This window comes from Salvia hispanica, chromosome 1 (assembly GCF_029641045.1).
Source record: "Salvia hispanica isolate PSC_SH4W2 chromosome 1, Shi_PSC_v1, whole genome shotgun sequence".
Lineage (NCBI taxonomy): Eukaryota > Viridiplantae > Streptophyta > Magnoliopsida > Lamiales > Lamiaceae > Salvia > Salvia hispanica.
The window spans coordinates 5358821-5378089 of NC_142692.1; the positions used below are offsets into that span (position 1 = coordinate 5358821).

General features: G+C 36.5%; 3 protein-coding genes and 1 pseudogene across 6 annotated transcripts; 2 read left to right on the plus strand and 2 right to left on the minus strand.

Annotated features, from left to right (window-relative positions):
- Window positions 1-7755: 7755 nt before the first annotated feature.
- LOC125200444 (putative 2-oxoglutarate-dependent dioxygenase AOP1) lies at window positions 7756-9173 on the minus strand. The gene is made up of 3 exons (XM_048098087.2): window positions 8704-9173; window positions 8245-8575; window positions 7756-8140 (listed from the first exon to the last, which is right to left on the minus strand). The coding sequence occupies exons 1-3, from the start codon at window positions 9141-9143 to the stop codon at window positions 7892-7894; spliced, it is 1020 nt and encodes a 339-aa protein (XP_047954044.2). The 5' UTR covers window positions 9144-9173; the 3' UTR covers window positions 7756-7891.
- A 1464-nt stretch (window positions 9174-10637) lies between these two features.
- LOC148933145 (type III polyketide synthase A-like) lies at window positions 10638-12077 on the plus strand (annotated as a pseudogene). Its single transcript, XR_016132461.1, has 2 exons — window positions 10638-10888; window positions 11115-12077. The product of XR_016132461.1 is annotated as a type III polyketide synthase A-like (transcript).
- A 915-nt stretch (window positions 12078-12992) lies between these two features.
- LOC148933146 (uncharacterized) lies at window positions 12993-16569 on the plus strand. 2 transcript variants are annotated; one of them, XM_089062860.1, is made up of 8 exons: window positions 12993-13208; window positions 13336-13470; window positions 14200-14452; window positions 14673-14801; window positions 14875-14924; window positions 15204-15301; window positions 15377-15664; window positions 15992-16569. In XM_089062860.1, exons 1-8 carry the CDS (start codon window positions 13184-13186, stop codon window positions 16466-16468), a joined length of 1455 nt encoding a protein of 484 aa, XP_088918986.1. In that variant the 5' UTR covers window positions 12993-13183; the 3' UTR covers window positions 16469-16569. The 2 variants fall into 2 exon arrangements, with proteins under 2 accessions (XP_088918986.1, XP_088918987.1); XM_089062861.1 differs by having other exon boundaries at window positions 12998-13208; window positions 13336-13461.
- A 111-nt stretch (window positions 16570-16680) lies between these two features.
- On the minus strand, window positions 16681-18559 carry LOC125200447 (pentatricopeptide repeat-containing protein At2g20710, mitochondrial-like). 2 transcript variants are annotated; one of them, XM_089062858.1, is made up of 2 exons: window positions 18175-18559; window positions 16681-18078 (listed from the first exon to the last, which is right to left on the minus strand). In XM_089062858.1, the coding sequence occupies exons 1-2, from the start codon at window positions 18433-18435 to the stop codon at window positions 16852-16854; spliced, it is 1488 nt and encodes a 495-aa protein (XP_088918984.1). In that variant the 5' UTR covers window positions 18436-18559; the 3' UTR covers window positions 16681-16851. The 2 variants fall into 2 exon arrangements, with proteins under 2 accessions (XP_088918984.1, XP_088918985.1); XM_089062859.1 differs by having other exon boundaries at window positions 16681-18074; window positions 18175-18262.
- Between the last annotated feature and the right edge of the window lie 710 nt (window positions 18560-19269).

Below are 19269 nucleotides of genomic sequence, written 5' to 3' on the forward strand. Positions count from 1 at the left end.
CTGAATAGCTTTTCCTATCCTTATATATAGTGGTATTAAAGTTGTGGTTTAGGTCAGGTATAAGTGGCTCAGGGTTCTATTGTTTTACGATTTCCACGTGTTCGAACCCTCAAAATATTTAACAAATTAGAAAAAATAAATTGTACTTGGAATTTGAAAATAAATTGTGTTTTGCACGTTCCCATGTGTTGGAACCCTCACATTGTTTAATACTACTTCATAAATAAGTAAGTCAAAACTTGCCACGGGTGGTAGCTTGGAAATTGAAATTAAATTGTGTTGTAGTGATACGTACCTAAACTATTTATTTATTGTGAAATGCCTGCAAAAGATGCTTTAAACTCTAATCCGGCATCTAATCGCATACTAATCGACACGTTTAGTGTTTTTTTTCCGCAAGAGGGGAATTAGGACATGCCGACATGGCATTTCAATAGGAAATTTAATACTCCACTACTTGATATATACTTTATACTCTATTTATATTGATTATTACACTATATTTGATTTAAATAATAACCAGGTGATCATTGGTATTTTCTTCATCACTCAAGTCATATATGAAATAGGTACAGGGAAATAGCGATAAAATTGAGTTCTTCTTGGCCACTTTATTGTATAATTGGTTGGTGAAATATTGTTGCTAAATTCACAAATCTTGATCCCATTTTCTGTATTGCAGATTACTTTGACATTTGAATAACAATGTATGATCAACTTTCAGTCTTGTTTTTATTGTATTTTATTTTTAAATTTTCCCATGAGTTATACTTTCAGTGAAATAAAAAAATGAGCTGAAGTGCTGAACTACTGAATTCCTAATTAATATGGACAAAATGTTGGATAGTTTCTTATTAAATGAAACATCAATTTATCATTTTAAATTAATCTATCTTATATTCAATTTCTCTTTACGTAAGACAGATTAAAATTTTCTTTCTTGAATTTCACATTTCAGTTCATTTGTTATTACTGTATTAGTTAGTCTCATTTAGTCAAGACAGAAATTTACAAATAATCTCCAGCTCAACCTTAATTTAAACTGAAATTAAAACTCGTGCATAAAATGTAAAATGATATTTATGTAATTCAAATTTGCAATGTAATTAGCCGCAATTAACCCGTGCGATACTATTATAGGTGTACATACTTGGCCGTTCATCTCATTTAACACAAGTTTTTTATATAGATATTTATAATAGGTAGTACTATTATATTAATCCATTCGAGGTCGCACACTGTCTATTCAATATTCAAACACGACAACAGAAATTGAAAATCTACTACTACTAATTATTAATTAACATCTACACCGTCATTAGATTCCTTGAATCATTTTTTTATTGGCATATTGCATGAATAATTCTTTTTACGCACCGTGCAAATTCAAGTTATGTAATTAAAGACTTAAATTAGATCATCTTTTGGGTTGTTAATTGTAAAATATACTTGGGTCCAAAAAATTAAGAAATTTTCTTTAAAATTAAAAAAAAATTATAAACTGTAGTAACTATATATGATAAATTCGATTTTGAAATTAGTTCGATATAAATAAATGGCGTGCTCACAGTAAATCAACTTATAAAATATTTATACGTACCACCGACCGCCATCCATTGCATTATTTGTATAGCATGCCCGTTGTTGAGAGAATAAGTTATACTTACGTAAATGCGTGTTATTTATAGTATTAAATGACTCATTGAGTTATTTTGTTCCATTTAGTAAATACTACTATGATTTTTAATTTTACATTCCCTAAATTCATTCCATTAAAAAAATAATAAAATATATAAATAAAAATTTATATTGCACTATTTTTTTACATCCACGTTTCTTAAAACTACAGTCATCAAATATATAACTAAGCACCGTCTGATAGAGTAATATTGGGAAATTGTGTCTTAATCAATTAATAATGGTTGAACTTTGAAGGTTTTCTATTAGAGCAATTTCAAGGGGAGAAGGTAAATAAAAAGGTATACCTTCTCAAAAAGTGTAATATACTTTTCTAAAAATCAATCAACTCCAAGGATAAAAGGTATATGGAAAGGTATATCATTTAAAAAAAATAAAATAGTACTAGTACAAAAGCATTAAAAAAACATAAAGTGTAATACATTCTCAAATACCTTATCCCTTGGAAAATGATTTTTTATGAAAAGAAGGTAAATATGGTGGTTATATGATTTTATCTCTCCATTGATGGAGAGGTAAAGATACCTCTTCAAAATGGGAAAAGGTATAATACCTTCTCAAATACCTCTCCCCTTGGAGAATGATTTTTCATGAAGAAAAGGTAAATATAGTAGTTATATTAGTTTACCTCTCCATTTACCTCTCCCTTTGGAGATGCTCTTAGAGCATCTTCAATAGCGGCTAGCTTACCGGCTAGCCGATTCGCTGCGCTAGCCGATCGGCTAACCGAAGTACTGCAACCGGCGAGCGCCGAAAGGGCGAGAAATTAGGCGAGCGCACGTCGATTTCCAGGCGCTGGCCGATTCGCTCGCCGATGCGCTGGCCGCCATTGTAGGCTGACGATCGGCCAACGCAATTTTTTATTTTTATTATTATTTTTTAGTCTTGAAACACTATAATTTTTTTTATTATGTAATTTTTTTAATCAATGTACTTTTTTATTTAAATGAAATTAATGAATTTTCCCGTATATGTCTCGTAAATTTTAATTAATTTGTCATAAATTTAATTCCGTAAATTGAATTATTTTTATTGCGGCTAGCCTTAGGCTAGCCTATTTGCTTAAGAGCACCCACAATGACTTTAGGCCAGCCACAGGCTAGCCACTCTCTCCCCTGCCACGTCATCAACACTAAAAATCCACCTGCCACATCATCATTTTAATCAAATAGGCTAGCCACAGGCTAGCCGCAATAAAAATAATTCAAAAACAACTATATTTATGAAATTAAATTTATGATAAATTACGGAATTAAATTTACGAGACATACACATGAAAAATCATTAATTTCATTTTTAAAAAAATACATTCATTAAAAAAAATTACATAATAAAGAAAAAAACTATCGACCTGCAGTCTTCCGTGCTCACAACTCTTCAATTAAATCCTTTTGGAGTTGAATATGAGCATCAACTTGGCGAATGTCGGCATGTGTCTGGAGACGACCGGCTTCATCGTGAGGGAAAATTCATTAATTTCATTTTTTTTAAAAGTACATTAATTAAAAAAAATTACATAATTAAAAAAAAAACCAAGCTTCCACACACGAGCCTCCGCCGCACTCTACTCCTCATTAATTTATTTAAAAAAATACATTAAAAAATGCAATAAAAATGCAAAAAATTTATATAAATTAAAAAAGGTCCATCCTTAAAAAAATTACATAATTAAAAAAAATTGCATAAAAAGAATACATTAAAAAATACAATAAAAAAATGCAAAAAAAGAATACATTATAAAATGCAATAAATAAATAAAAAATGCATAAAAAATACATTAAAAAAAGTGCAATCGGCTAGCCGAAATTAAGCCTACTATGGCGGCTAGCGGGGTCGGCCAGCGGTCGGCTAGCGCCCGCAAATCGGCTAGAGCTCGCCGATCGGCTAGCCTAAATTGCTGCAATAGAGGCCAACGGTCGGCTAGCCTCTCCGCTAGCCTCCATTGTGGATGCTCTAAAATGATGATGTGGCAGGTGGAATTTTAGTGTTGATGACGTGGCAGGGAGAGTGGCTAGCATGTGGCTAGCCTATCTCCATTGGAGATGCTCTTTAACTCATAAAATGACTCTAATCATACTCCCTCCGTCCGCGAATAGGAGTCCCGTTTTTTCGTTTTAGTCCGTCCGCGAATAGGAGTCCCTGTTCATTATTGCTATAAATGGTAAAGAGACCCCACATTCCACCAACTCATTCCACTCACATATCATTTAAAACTAATATATACAAGTGGACCCCATATTCCACTAACTTTCTTCCACCCACTTTTCTTAACATTTCTTAAAACCTGTGCCGAAATGGAATGAGACTTCTATTCGCGGACGGAGGGAGTAAATTATTGATTAGGAAAAAAAAAAAGTTTTACCAACTCAGTTGCACTTTATTATAACTAATCTATACAATATGTAAAAGGGTAGTTTTGAAGAATTTTATAAGATTGCCATTTAATTTAAAAAATTATAAAATTACATAAAGGTTATTAATTAAGTGAAGTGAGTGGGTGGGAGGTTTTACTATTAAGTGGAGTGAGTGGGAGGATTCATTTTGATTCTAACATTGTACAATATTTGTGTTAGAACACTTGATATCATTACTCTAATTTATTTTATTCATTGCCATTGTCTCTTATTTGCTTCTAATATTCATTTGTGTATTCAGGTAATAGCAGCAGCAAATCGAGCTGATATTTTAGCCCTGCTTTGATGCGGTCTAAATTGATATGAAATGACCATGTTGTTTAGCCTTTGATTCTTATGCAATATTTCACTGAAATAATAGTTTTATGGGCATTTTCAACAATGCAGAAATGATATGGTGAAATACTGGACTGGTGAAGGAGATTGGTGATGTCGATGGTGCTTCAAGAGATCCATTCGTTACAGCAAACGGAAGGGATCTCAGTCTTACTCTTAACCAAATGAGGAACTTTAAAAAGGTCAGTTAAGATTTTTTAGACACCATCTCTTAGGACTCATAAGAATTTTGACTCTTATATTCATGGCTCATTTATGTTGATTGGCAGATTAAAGAGGAGGATGACGATAAGGATGACCTCAAGCTCCGTAGGAAAGAAATGAAGCGTAAAAAGCGAAACCATAAAGGTTTGCTTACAAGCTTTCAGTTATTCCGGTTTCTTTTTTCAGCAATGTCATTCTTTCTAAGCTATGCTTCGAGGCTCTGCTAAAATTTTCATTATCACGATTCTGTTCAGGGAGAGCTTTCCTTGATAGACGAGGAGAGTCGTATGGATGCCTTCATCATTCATGATGATGGCTCTACTAAAAGGATACGGTTGAGAGGAATGATGAGATTGGTTTTAATAATTTAAAGTTAATGTATTATATAAAGAAGTTTTAAAAATGATGAGTAATTATTTATTGTGTTTAATTTTTTATTGTGATAGATTTTTATCTTCCTGCTTCATGATTTAATGTTTAAACATTATATAATTATATTATGTGATTTGTTTCAAATTTATTATGCTTCAATGTTGATTTGTATAGATTTTTTATTCTTATATAACTAAAATTGTTACTCATATTATTTATTGTTAATATTGATTCTAATTTTGTTTAATTATTGAAAATTAATATTTTAAAAATATATTATATTAATCTGTGCATAGCACATGTGTGATACTATTACAGTTTAAGCTTTACAGTTTTGAATGTGTTCGGAATTTCAATTAATCTCTAAAATTTATTTTCTGATAAGCAATTCATTACTCCTATTTTACACAAGTATTTAAAATTATTACAAAAAATGATTTATTATTATTTGACGAAGGGAGAGTATAGATTAAAAAAAAAAAAAAAAAGCGACAAAAGCAGGAACCACAAATTATAGACTAGGGCATAATAGTAACTTCCAATCGAAATTTGAAACTACCGTGCACCTCCATACCTCCTTCCACGGTTGTGTTGGAAGCTAATTTTGGCGGCGAAAAGCGTATACGACGCGCCACCAATAAGCGCATCTCGATCATTCGGATTATGGAATCCAGGCGGCACTCAAACTGGCGGTACTGATATTTAGGCTTCACCTTTCCGCATTGTAGAATTCAAAATTATTTTGTGTTGGAATTACAGATAGGTTTACATCGACTTCTTCGCTATTTCTTACTAATACATTCGCGTTTACTTCTTAATTCTTATGTTAATTTTTTTTGAATGAAATATATGGCATTTTTTTTATGAAATCATAAATGCAGGCAGAGCTCGGAGTTGCTGAAATTTTGACTCTTTCTGCTCAAGACCTATCTTAGAATTACAGTTGTGAGTTTTCTGATTCATGAGTGATTAGGAAATTTAACGAGTATTGAAAAAATTCTAATCGTGATAAATGCTGGATTGGGTTAAGAAATTTACTCCTTAGTTGAGTCTGCAACATTCGGATTTGTTCCTATGCTGGAAGAGAGGGGGTATAATGATTCGAAGCTGATTTTCTATATAAGTGTGTTTATAATTCTTACCTGTAGTAGTATTCTGTTGTGTACAAGTAAATTTATAACATTTCATACTTTACTTTCTAAAAAAAGTTTATGCTTCAGAATACCATGTATTGGGGAAAGAATGATTATATGTTGGATTCAGTGATTCAGATTTCATAAACTATATGCAGTAGAATACATGATAGAGTATTCCTTCTGCACAACATGTTTGGACTTATGCAGATTGATCCCTAAGGATGCACATCTTCTAAGGGAAGTTAAAAGCTGCGGAGATGAAACTAGGAGATATGTATTGGCACCTCATACCATGACTTGTCAGAATACTGTGATTTTCCTAATTTTAATTTGTATAGCTGCTTAATCATAGTTTGAGAAGTTCCTCTAGATAATCTTTAATTAAAAGTTGAGCAAACAATAATGATTTTGTTCGATTAGGGAATGAGTAAAGAAGGGGCCACTGAATTGATGTTTGAGTGTTGGAGTACTGATCCAATCTCTCAGCAATTAAAGAACTGGTTCCTGTTTTTCTTGGATTAGAGAATGAGTAAAGGTATCAGGGCAGTGATTTTCCCAAATTCTTAACTTTTGATAAGTTAGTGATGTGCTGCAGTTCCATTTATGAGCTATACAATTTTCTTCCTGAATGTAGATATGCACAATATCAATTTGACAAGTAGATGCCTAAATTTGCTCACTAGGAGAGATGCACAGAAGCTAAAATAAAAGAAATGCATAAAAGAAAAATATGGATGAATGTCTAGAAAGTATAAAATTCATATTTGCTTATCGCAATGTTGCTTGTAATCTGAGTAATCCTGTGCTGCCGTGTACTCATGTATCTGTTGATGTCATGCATGTCAAGCAAATATTTTAAAAAGCTCATGAAGACTAGTGAATTTTTTAAGTAAACTTTATCGTTATAGATGTTCCAGTGTTTTGGTTTCATTCTTCTAATCTAATCTGCAGTATGACAAAATCTACAAACATGTGTGTTAAATAGTCTCCCTTCTTTCCTTTCAGAGAAACTTGGCAGCTTCAATCCACATACACTGAATTAATTATCAGCATGGTATAGATATCTCAGAATGGGATACTGCTGAACGCTAGCTACAAAAATTTGCAGCAATGTATGGCATACATATTTATGTGTAAGTTTCTCTTTCTGCAGTTCTGGTATTCCTTGTTATTTTTCAAAATAAATACTCATATTCTATATATATGTATAAATAAATGAATGAACTATTATTCAGAATTAAAACAAGAAATGATAAATTTGGCATGTCGAAATTTTGTAAGAATGTACCCTTTAATAATAGTGATAGATTATCAGACTGAATAGAGACATATTGGCATTTGGCATGTACAGATAAATAAAATGTTTCTCATTTATAGGATTCAATGATCATATTGGCATATTCTTAACCCATTTGGTAGTTGGACTCTCATCGATTTGAAGCAGTCTATCTGTTTGTGCAGATATTATTATCAGTGCGCTGAATGAAGCATCCTGTCAAATATTAGACTTGAGCTGATGCTTTCACTGCTGTGTATTTTACTCTGAATGAAGTTAGGATGCTATAAAATTAACTTGTCCTGTAAAACTCGTAATATTCATAAGATAGTATCAATATAACTTATTCCAAACTAAGCACTCCAATACACACACACACACGCATACACATAAGCACTCAGACACACACTCAACATGCAGGCACTCGACACACTGTTCTTTTTCCGGTCAAACTTTCATGCACTAACACCACAGTATGCCTTAGCAGTGCTCTCTGTCATCGAGGTTGCACCACTGAGGTAGAAGCGGGCCAACTCAAAATGATCAAAAGGCTTAAACTGCAAAGGGTGTTCGGCATCCACCAGCTCCTCAGGTATGTTAATTATCCCATGGTTGAATGAAAACATTGCCAGGCAGTATCTAGGCTTGTCAGCTTTCATTATGACTTGATGCTTGGCTGCATATATCCTTCCGTTGCTCCATACCTATTTCAAATATTTTTCCAAATTGACAAAATAAAACAAGAATTAAGTCTGTCATTTAGTAGAAATAGTGGTGCTTCTAAGGTACTTAAGATTTAGAAAAATACTTCATAAGCGTCGCCAGCCATTACGACAAATAATCCAGGCGGGACATCAATATCCAACCATTCCCCGTTCCTCAATTGTATCTGCAGTCCATTAACCTGATTCTGGTGAAGTATCGACAAGAAGCTCTTGTCTGTGTGGATATTTGTTCCCATATTACTACCGCTGTCTGCATCAAGTTCTGGAACTGAGTATTTTATGGTTCTTAGCAGATAAGTTGTCGATCCAACATGGGAACCGTGGTGTTTTTCTGCACCATAACTTTCAAACACCATTCTGTCTACTAGTTGCTCCATCTCTGAAACTAGCCTTGCATAGCATAGGATGTTTTCACTGCAAGGGTGCACACACACGGACACATTCTCAAGGACATGGATATATATGTATACATACAAGGAACAAATAGAAGTGAAGTAGGGTTTTAGTTTAAAGTTACATATTCATATGCATATGTGACATACCAGAATTCTTTGTTTCCTGATGGCCACATTAGATTTGTGAAGCTTTGAACAGCATCTAGAGTAGTTGCTTCTGGAATTCCCATGCTTTCGTGGACGGGAGCATGGGGCAGTTGTCCAACATAACCATAGAAAACTAAGTCAGAAGTGTTTCTAGATTTGGTTTCATATGGCAGATCAAACACTTGTTCCAACACATGGAATACTTGCTTGTCTAGTTGAGATGAAACATTTTCATATTTTGCCAAGAAAAATCCGAACTCTTCAAGAGCCTCTCGCAAGCTCTTGCAAGTCGGAAGCCATGAGCTGGAACTAGGACTCAAGTTTTTAGTTGAGAGATCAAAGATTGGAATTTTAGGAAGTTCTTGAGTAGTAGCCATGGAAGTTTTACAATGATTTGAAGAAAATGTTTTGGTGGGAAGGTTTGTAGGAGTGATTTGCATTTATACAAAATGCACTTGAATATTACAGAAATATACAAGAGTTACTAATAAAAATGTGTGATAATGAAGTTAGGGTGTCAATGACATCGGCATGAATATTAAACTCAATCTTGATTGACCCATAATCTACTTATTTACTTGTTTAATGAATCATCTTGATAATTGGACAATGTAGATATGGTCCTTCATGGTAAACAATGCTAATTAAATGGGGCAAATTGTCATGTTATGGAAGACTAGGATGTTATGTATCGAATAATTAAAAGGTTTAAGTCTTAAGATTTTATCAATCGTATCTATTTGTTTTGTGATATGGTCATTCATGTAGTTGGCTGACATCACATAATCTATTAATTTGTGATGGGTCTTGTTGTTTATTGGACGCTCCACTTAATCATGGTCCTACAGAATAAATAAATGATGGCAAAATTGGCATGATGTGGCACAATAAGACGTATATATGAAATACTACTAGAATTACAATGTCAAGTCTAAGATTTGTCACAGCATCGGTTTGTTTTACAGGGGGGCTACCATTTTGGTGGAAGATGTGAAAAGAATTGATTGATTGTTACTTACTAACAAATTCCTGCCTAATATATGAGAAATTATGGAGGTATAATTGTTATTTATCTTATTCCAGGTACAATCAAGAGTTTAAAATTTGAATCTTGAAAGGATCAAACAAATTGTGGTCAACAAAATTATGTGGATTTTTGCCACTACTTTATTTTTTGTCACAATCCTGGCTGACTATAGGTTCAAGTGTTCAAAATGAAATATGATTTGTTTTAAAATATGATTGATCGATGTGGTTTGTAACTAGAATGTTCTTATATGTCTATGTTGGTTTCTGTGTATGTGGTCCACGAATTGGTGACATTCATGAAACAACAATGTGATTTTTTTGTCTCACATTGGCTGACCAAGTTCTAATTGTTCAGAATGAAATATGATTGATGTGGTTTGTAACTTATGTTTATTTGATGTCTGTGTATGTGGTCCACGAATTGGAGATTGTCATGAAACAACGATATGATATTTGTTACCATCTTTGTTCCCCTTGAAGTGGAGTATTTCTTGTTCGTAGTGAGATTTTAATTATTCAACTTTGTTTTGAGATTTAAGCGAAGAGAATAAAGTGGAGAGGCTTATGTTTCAATTTTAGAAAACGTGTCACTAGAAAGTCCAAAAAAGAAATATCAGTTGCTATACATTGCATATGTTATTGTCATATCTACTTACATTGAAGAAATACAGTTTATGAGAGCGAGCAACATTGTGTGCATGGTTGTTTATATATAAAAACACGCACACACAAATAGTTGTAGCGGATGTTATGTGATTTTTTAGGTAAGAGAAAGATTATTGCAATCTATTAAGGGAATCAAACATTCAACAGTGCACTTAATTCCCATTGAAAGATTGTTTAATCTGTCATGCTGCTGTTCTTGGGCACCAACTACTCTCCAACAACATGCTCAACTTCCCATTTATATTCACCCTACTTCTGCTATCTCCCACCAATTTCTTCTCCACCCCTTAGCTCTACCCTCCAACCATGTCCCTTAATGGCAAAGAAAACCACCTCCACCGCCGCACCCCCACCCCGGGCAAGGCCACCCTCCTCGCCATCGGCAAGGCCTTCCCTCGCCAGCTCGTGCTTCAAGATCTCCTAGTCGAGGGCTACATCCGCGACACCAACTGCGATGACCTTGCCATCAAGGAGAAACTCCAACGCCTTTGTAAGTCCGAACAGGCTCCACTCTGCGACTATCTAAATTGTCGTATTTTCATATCTTATTTACTCCCTTCGTTCTATTAAAATATAGTTCATTTTCAATTTTTACACTGGAGTAAGAAAATACATTTAGTAGTATTTGAAAAATATATGAGGATTAATTTTATGGGATGGAGGGAGTATTATTTATATACTGAGAGTCTTTTCATAACAACTACTTTCACTGACAGGCAAAACCACCACGGTGAAAACCCGATACACGGTGCTGTCGAAGGAGATACTCGACGAGTACCCTGAGCTGGCGACGGAGGGGTCCCCGACGATCAAGCAGCGCCTCGAGATCGCGCACCCGGCTGTCCTAGAGATGGCGAAGGAGGCAAGCCTGGCGTGCCTAAAGGAGTGGAAGCGCCCCGCGCAAGACATCACCCACATCGTCTACGGGGCTGCGCGTGGCCAAGGACATCGCGGAGAACAACCCGGGCAGCCGCGTCCTCCTCTCCACCTCCGAGACCACCATCCTCGGCTTCCGGCCCCCGAACAAGGCCCGCCCCTACGACCTCGTCGGGGCGGCCCTCTTCGGCGACGGCGCCGCGGCGGTGGTGGTCGGCGCCGACCCGATCCCCGGCGTGGAAACGCCCTTCATGGAGCTGAACACGGCGGTGCAGCAGTTCATCCCGGGGACGAGCAGCGTGATCGACGGGCGGCTGTCGGAGGAAGGGATATACTTCAAGCTAGGGCGGGACCTGCCGCAGAAGATAGAGGAGAACATCGAGGAGTTCTGCAAGAAGCTGATGGCCGGGGCCGGGCTGAGCGACTACAACTCGGTGTTCTGGGCGGTTCATCCGGGCGGACCGGCGATACTGAACCGGCTGGAGAGCACGCTGGGTTTGGAGAGTGGGAAGCTGGAATGCAGCAGGAGGGCGTTGATGGATTATGGGAATGTGAGTAGTAATACTATATTTTATGTGATGGAGTATATGAGAGAGGAGTTGGGGAAGAAGGGAGAGAAAGGGGAGGAGTGGGGGCTGGCCTTAGCGTTTGGGCCGGGGATTACCTTTGAAGGGATGCTTCTGCGAAGCCTGCTTTTTTAAGGAAAACTAATGATCATGAAGAAGAAGAGTTCAGCTGTAATGGATGATGTCGTCGTGATTAATTATAAAGTATTCATTAATCTTACTTATTAATTTCATCCATATGATCATTATGGAATCGGTGGTCCCAATTTATTAATCAGCTCTACTTATGAAATAATTGAGTCTAATAATTAATTAAAATATTACTAATAATTTGATTTTGGAGAAAATAATTCCGCTTGATGATTGTAAACATAACACCATACTAGTAAAATTTAAATTGGAAAATGATTAGATTGAGGTAAATGAGAAATTATTTTTAAAAATAGCTAGATGTGAGCGAGACTAAAGCAATAAAGCGGGTACATAGCTCTATAAAGTGTTTTCATAGGAAGGTAGCTGACTCCAAGATTCGATAACTTTGCTCCAAATTTTTGGGGTTGTGATTCACTTTTCTTCTTTCCCAAGCAACCATTGCTAGCAACGACCATTGTGTCGTCTCTACCTTTTAACAACAATCACAAACATTTTTTCTCGGTTTTTGACCCGCAATAATTTTTTCTTCTGAATTTGTCATATATGCTAGTACTTCTTACGTTCTAGATTCTATTAGAGTAGAGCTTATCAGTGTTGAATTTTTTTTTATGAGATACGAGTAATTTTGTAGTAGTAGTATTCATTTATAAAACAAAACTAGAAAACAGGAACACTATGATTAAGATTATGTTTATTAGCAACCATGATCCAATCCAAACATCCACTTTTTGAATGTAAAATTTGTTTCTATTTTCTCTAAATCATCAATATTCATTCAACCTAACCATATTTATTTTTCGTGATTTTTCAATGACTACCCAATTATACAAGTATATGGAGTACTATCTTTCTATATACTTATGTAAGTAATAATTTCTATTTGTTTTTAAAAAAAAGGTATTAGAAAATTATAAAAATACAAAAAATAACAAACTAAAAAAATACTACTATAGACGAAAAACCAAAACCAAAATTACACAATTGTGTACAAAATTAAGAATTATAATTGATAGTACTAAGAAATTGTACAGTAAATAAAAATTTTGAATTAATTTCTTTATCCGCCCCATAATTAATTTCTTTTGAATTTTGACGCCATTTCATCTTTTAGGAAAAGAGAGGGGCTTTGCTGCGTAATCTAAATCTTGTTCAGTTTTAGGATAAACCCTTTTGGCTTTTGGCTTTTGGGTATGGAAGCAAGAGGTTCTGATATCGGTGAGGGCGCACCGCTTAGGTAGTTATCTCCATTTGTCATTAAAAAAAAAAAAAGATTGATTTTTTTCGTTATTAATATACTCTCAAAAACTATAATTTTAATTGTTTATGGATTGCAATGAAAAAGGGAAGCACCGCGGTGGCGGGAGACGATCGTCCGGGATTCCTCAATTATTTATCTCAGTGCCATCTCTGAATGAGGCGGCATCGTATCTCGCCGGAACCACGTCGATTTTCACCCGCTGCTTCCCTGGTATTTCAAGTAATTTCTTAATTGTTATTGACTTAGAATTTTGATTGATGAAGTTGTGATTCAATTTTGTTTTCTTGTTGTTGGATGTTAGCTAGCTCATCTTTTGTTTGTTGCTGATACAAAGCTACATTAGGAGGTGAATCTTGAAACTAGCTGTTATGTCGGCTAAATACTAGGGTTTGATCGTTTCATCGACAGGGAAGCACTGTTGCATGATTTTGTGATGTTCACTAGCTGCGATTCGATTCTCGTGTTAGGATGTTGTTTGTTGATTCAGTGTTTGCTTGTGATAGGATGCAACCTAATTGAGAATTAATGTTAGCTAAGGAGGCAGTGTATTCGAATAAGATATCGACTATCGTACTAGCAGCATGAGCTAGAGAAAAGATGAGATTTGTGTCAAGTTTGAGTCGAGGGATGAAGTATGCTTGTCTAATGCGTCGTCTTTTTAAGCTTTTAAGATGGATAATGATCGGAACTAATCTTTTGTATAGTACTATAGTACTTAACAAATTCCCATGTGCTGTGATTTTGCTATCCCTTATCTTGCTCAACTCAATTAGTTCTTGTAATTTTTTCATGCAAGATTTAAATTCAATGGCAGCTCCTCCATCTTTATATGTTTTTTGTTGTACAGAAAAACATAAAAAAAAAAAAAATACTACTCTTGCTATGTTCATTATACATATCTTAGTCAAAATCTCTCTGATGCCACATTTGCTTCCACACTTTTTGCAGTAAGCCCTGCATCTGAAGAACCTCATGGAAATGAAATGGTTCAATTTGCTTCGGAAGATGCTTCAGCAGAGACCACATCTTTAATAACTAACAGAAATGTTTCTTCAAGTGGACATGATTTATCTGCTTCCGAATTTGATGCTCCTTTAGACCATGGTGCAATCAATAGGGGCTCAGCTCAAGCGTCTTCTCAAAATTCTAATGCGATTGTGCCAGCAAATACCAACCTAAACGGAAATTCCATTTTTCAGGGGTATTTATAGTTTAAACCCACTTATGGATATATTCTTTTATGGACACGACACTTAGGAGTAGATATATAGGCATTACATGCTAAAAACCAATATCTGTATGTCCTGTAAAATTGTTTCTTAATAGCTATCTTGGATGCTTTCATTTATATTCTATTACCATTTACCATATTTTCTTGTTCCTTTGGTGAATTGATTTCTCTCACTATCCTCTGCTACTAGCCTCATTGAAAAGGTTAGGAGGACAGTTCAGGGCTCTGCCGATGATATTGGCTGGCTACAAAAAGATCCAGACATGCCACCGGTTGAAGATGGAACTGAAAGATTTACTGAAATACTTGATGAAATACGGTATTTACTCTTAAATCTGACAAGTTAGTCCCAGAGTCCAACGTTATAACAGTGTGTTGGCCTTGTGAATCAGACATGGTGTGCACCGGTTGCCAAACACAATGATTTACTTGTTAGTCCCTGGTACTGATGTTTCTATGCTCCTTGTATTCATTTTCTCTTGATTTCAATGCAATTGATCGATTCAGTGTCAATATTACGTAGTAAGTATATATGAAAGAAAATAATGAATCTTCCATTTCTGCTATATGGTTGGAAAATTGGCCGAGAATGAAATCTGTGAGGACATTGTCAACATTCATACTGTGTAAAAGGCTAAAGATAGCTTCTCTCTTGTTGTTATATCATAAATTCTGTGAAGACATTCGTCGATATTGACTGTAGTTTTGCGCTGTTCCTTAGGTCTCTTCAGCAACCACGGTCCTCTTTATTTTGTGAACATAAAGAAAAGTTTTTCAAAGATGGGGCTCACTTGTCATATAGCCAAAATTCACAGTGAGGTACGTCTGATTAATTTTGTTATCCATTGTGTGTGCTTCTTAGTTCTTCTGTTCCTTGACGAAGTAGAGTTTTAGGCTTCAGTGGAAAAGAATGCCAAAGAGATAAAGGACTATATAGAAGAAATATATTGGGGTTCCAAGAAACGTGTGTTGCTGCTTGGTCATAGTAAAGGTGGAATAGATGCTGCAGCTTCTTTGTCCATGAATTGGGATGAACTGAAAGACAAGGTTGCTGGATTAGCGTTAGCGCAGAGTCCATATGGTGGTAGTCCAATCGCTTCTGATATACTCCGGGAAGGTCAACTTGGCGATTATGTAAACATGCGTAAGCTGATGGAGATCCTTATATGTAAAGTCATCAAGGTATGAAAATTATACTGCTCGTATGGTTGAACGTTTGGCTGCTTACTCGAAATGCATTTTCTTATAGCTGATACTCCCTCTGTCCCTGAATAAGTGCCCCATTTCATAATACAGTGGTAAAGTGATGCTGAATTTCCAATTTTCCCCTTCTAAGAATTACAAATTCTTTACCTTTTCAGTTTTACATGCAATAATTATGGGTAACAAGAGTAAAACTAGCCAGTTCCTTGGTATTTCTGTTTTGACAATTATTCAAGGTCGGAGGGAGTAGACGGATAGGTAATTGGTTCATTGTAAATGTTTGCTAATGTTGCATGTGTTATATAGGGTGATTTGCAGGTTTTAGAAGACTTAACTTATGAGAAAAGGAAAGAGTTCTTGAGGAAATATCAATTACCGAGGGAGCTGCCTGTCGTTTCCTTCCACACCGAGGCAAGGATCTCCCCTGCAGTTTTGGCCACATTATCTCGTGTTGCTCATGCAGAGCTACCAATGTTCTCTGGGCAACCTACAACACTGCCTGTGATCATACCTCTGGGTGCTGTAATGGCTGCCTGTGCACAGCTGCTTCAGATTAGGTATGGGGAGAAGAGTGATGGCCTCGTCACTCGCCGTGATGCAGAGGTTCCTGGCTCGAGAGTGGTCAGGCCAGAGCGCAAGCTAGACCACGCCTGGATGGTTTACTCATCGCTGAACGATGATCCATCAGAAGCAGACGCTTCTCAAGTATGTGAAGCACTTCTCCGCATGCTTGTGGAGGATGTGAAGAAAGAGAAAGACGAAGTTGCCAAGAAGCAAGAATGAGATGGTTCTGGACTTCTGGTTGCTTCAGTTTTACTAATTTTTTGCTTCCTTTTGTACTGATAGATGATTACAGTTGGATTAATTCTTTGTTTCTTTCTTTCTTTCTTTCTTTTCTCGTTTTGAATTGGCTATGTTCAACTAATTATAAATTCAAGCACGGCTCACAAAATTTACAGAATTTGCACTTCACCAAAACTTGAGCAACTGATTGATTCTTCCCAACTAAAATGCCAAAATGGCTACTTGCAAAATTCATTTCAACAATCATCATGTTGAAGGCATACATCTCTATCACAAATTCACAGTAGGATATGGATGGATGCTGTCAGCCTAACATCGACGAAGAAGGCCCGGGGAGCATAGCTTCTTCATCTCGAGGGGGGTCAGATGGATTTCCCACCATAAATTGAGGAGAATAAAGGGATGTAGAAATCTCCTGTAGCTGCTGTCTTGTTCCGGTTTTCAGTCTTTGGCTTCTCGTTGCTCGAGAATCTTTGTATGATATCCTTGACGTCGTCTTTGGAGCTGCCATACTTCTCCAGCAGCGTCAACATTTCTTGCATTCCATTTGCATCTCTTTTCTCTTGTAGATATTCTAAACATGCTGAGACTACAATGAGGTTAGGTTTCCAGCTGGGCAAACTGGCTAGAAACGCCTTCTTTGTAAACTCCACGGCCTTCTCCATCTGCCCATCTTTTAGGTATCCGAGCGCCATATGACTAAATGTCAATGCATTAAGCTCCTTCCCTGCATCCATGAGTCGCTTCATTATTATCTCAGCATCTCCTACACCACCTTTCTTGCAGTAAGCACGGATGACAAGGTTCGGAATCTCAATGTCAAAAGCTGCGTTTGTTCCCTCCCATTCCTCCAAGATATTTCTGGCACCATCAAGGTCTTCCAACTTCTCCAGTGAACTTATCATAGTAACATAGTACTTATTCGATAACTCAGCAAAGTCCGGAAGCAGATTCCATACACGATACACATCTTCTGCTCTCTGCATTGCTGCATAGTAAGTTATCAAACTCAGATACGTGCTACTTCCTCCATGAACTCCAGTCAGACTCTCGGCCTTCCTCAAGAGTGCATAAGCTTTCTCCGAATCACCAGCTTTGAGATACCCTTTAGCCGCTGTAGCATAGGTATGAAAATTGATATAGTCCCAATCAACCGACTCCATCTTCACCAAAAGCCTCTCCATCCGCTCTAGATCAAAACGAGCGTATCCTTTTAACAATATTTCGTAAGTGAGCCTGTTGTAAACAATGCCCTCATCTTGCATCTCTCGTGCCAATGCCTCGAGCTTCACGTGCTCCCTGTTCGTACAGTAAAGACTCAGCATTACATTGTAAGGAATAGTACTGCAGGATTTGAACTTCCGAACGCATTCCATGACTTGCTCTGCTTTCTCCACGTATTTCACCATGGCGTAACAGTTCAAAAGAGCTACATAAACGGGATAATCGAGTAAAATGTGGTCGAGTTGGTTAAAGTATTTCTCTACTTCATCTATGCCATAAACCTTAAACAATAGATCTAGCTGAACCGCAGCGAGTTTAGGGGTAATTACATAATGATTCCTGCTACGGCTCATCCATTCAACTATCTGTCATGAAACCATAAGCAAATTTGATCCAACACAATAAAACACAAAATCAGCAAATACAGCGGAATCAACTGATATGAAGAAGAGGATGCGTACATGAAGGGCGGGCGTGAAACGACGGCGTTTGGTGAAGTTTGTGATGAATAGTTGGAGTGTTTGTTGGCGTATATCACCAACTTGAGCGACCCATTCGTCCAGAACTGGAATCACAGAAACCCTATCTCGATAACATTTCACAAGTCTGTCGTACAGATTGGGCGATTTCTCGCTCGAATACATTGAAATTCTCCAACGTGAGAAGCTCAAAACTGTCCTTTTCATTATTGAATCAGAAAATTTCTGGAGGAATTTCATCATCCCAAGCCCTCAGTTTTCACTCCATATTATATAACCAGCGAAATGCGGCTGATTAATGAAACGCAGACAACCTGTTTGACAAAATTACACTATTCAATGAAACAAAATTAACCTCTCCTTACTGTTGGATGGGAAGAATGAATTTTCAATTTGGATTGATTGAGAAAAGATACATTTTACATTATATAGGAGTACAATATTAAATATGCCTAGGAAATTATAAATTTGGGACTATACCATATTAATGATATATTCTCTTGAGAATCTAAAAACATCTTTTCCTATAACATTGAGACTTCAAAAAACTCTCTTTCCAACACTCCCCCTCAAGTTAAGTAACGGGATTTCCGATGCTTAACTTGCCAAGCACATTTACAAAATTCTTCGTGCCAACTGCCTTGGTAAGAATATCCGCAAGTTGATCTCCGGATCGAACGAACGGAAATGCAACTATCCCAGCTTCAATGTTTTCCTTGATGAAATGCCGATCAACTTCCACATGTTTAGTCCTGTCATGTTGGACCGGGTTTTCAGAGATACTAATTGCAGCTTTGTTGTCACAAAAGAGTTGGCAAGTTTTAGGGGATAACAAGCCCAACTCGTTCATAACCCTTCTTAACCATAATACTTCCATTAGACCACTTCTAATTCCCCTGAATTCAGCTTCCGCACTTGATAATGCCACGACTTTTTGTTTCTTGCTTCTCCACGATACTAGGTTTCCCCCAACAAATGTAAAGTACCCAGCGGTAGATCTCCTGTCGACTGGATTTCCTGCCAAATCTGCATCTGTGTAGCCATGAATTTCCAAGTGATCGTTCTTCTTGAACAGAA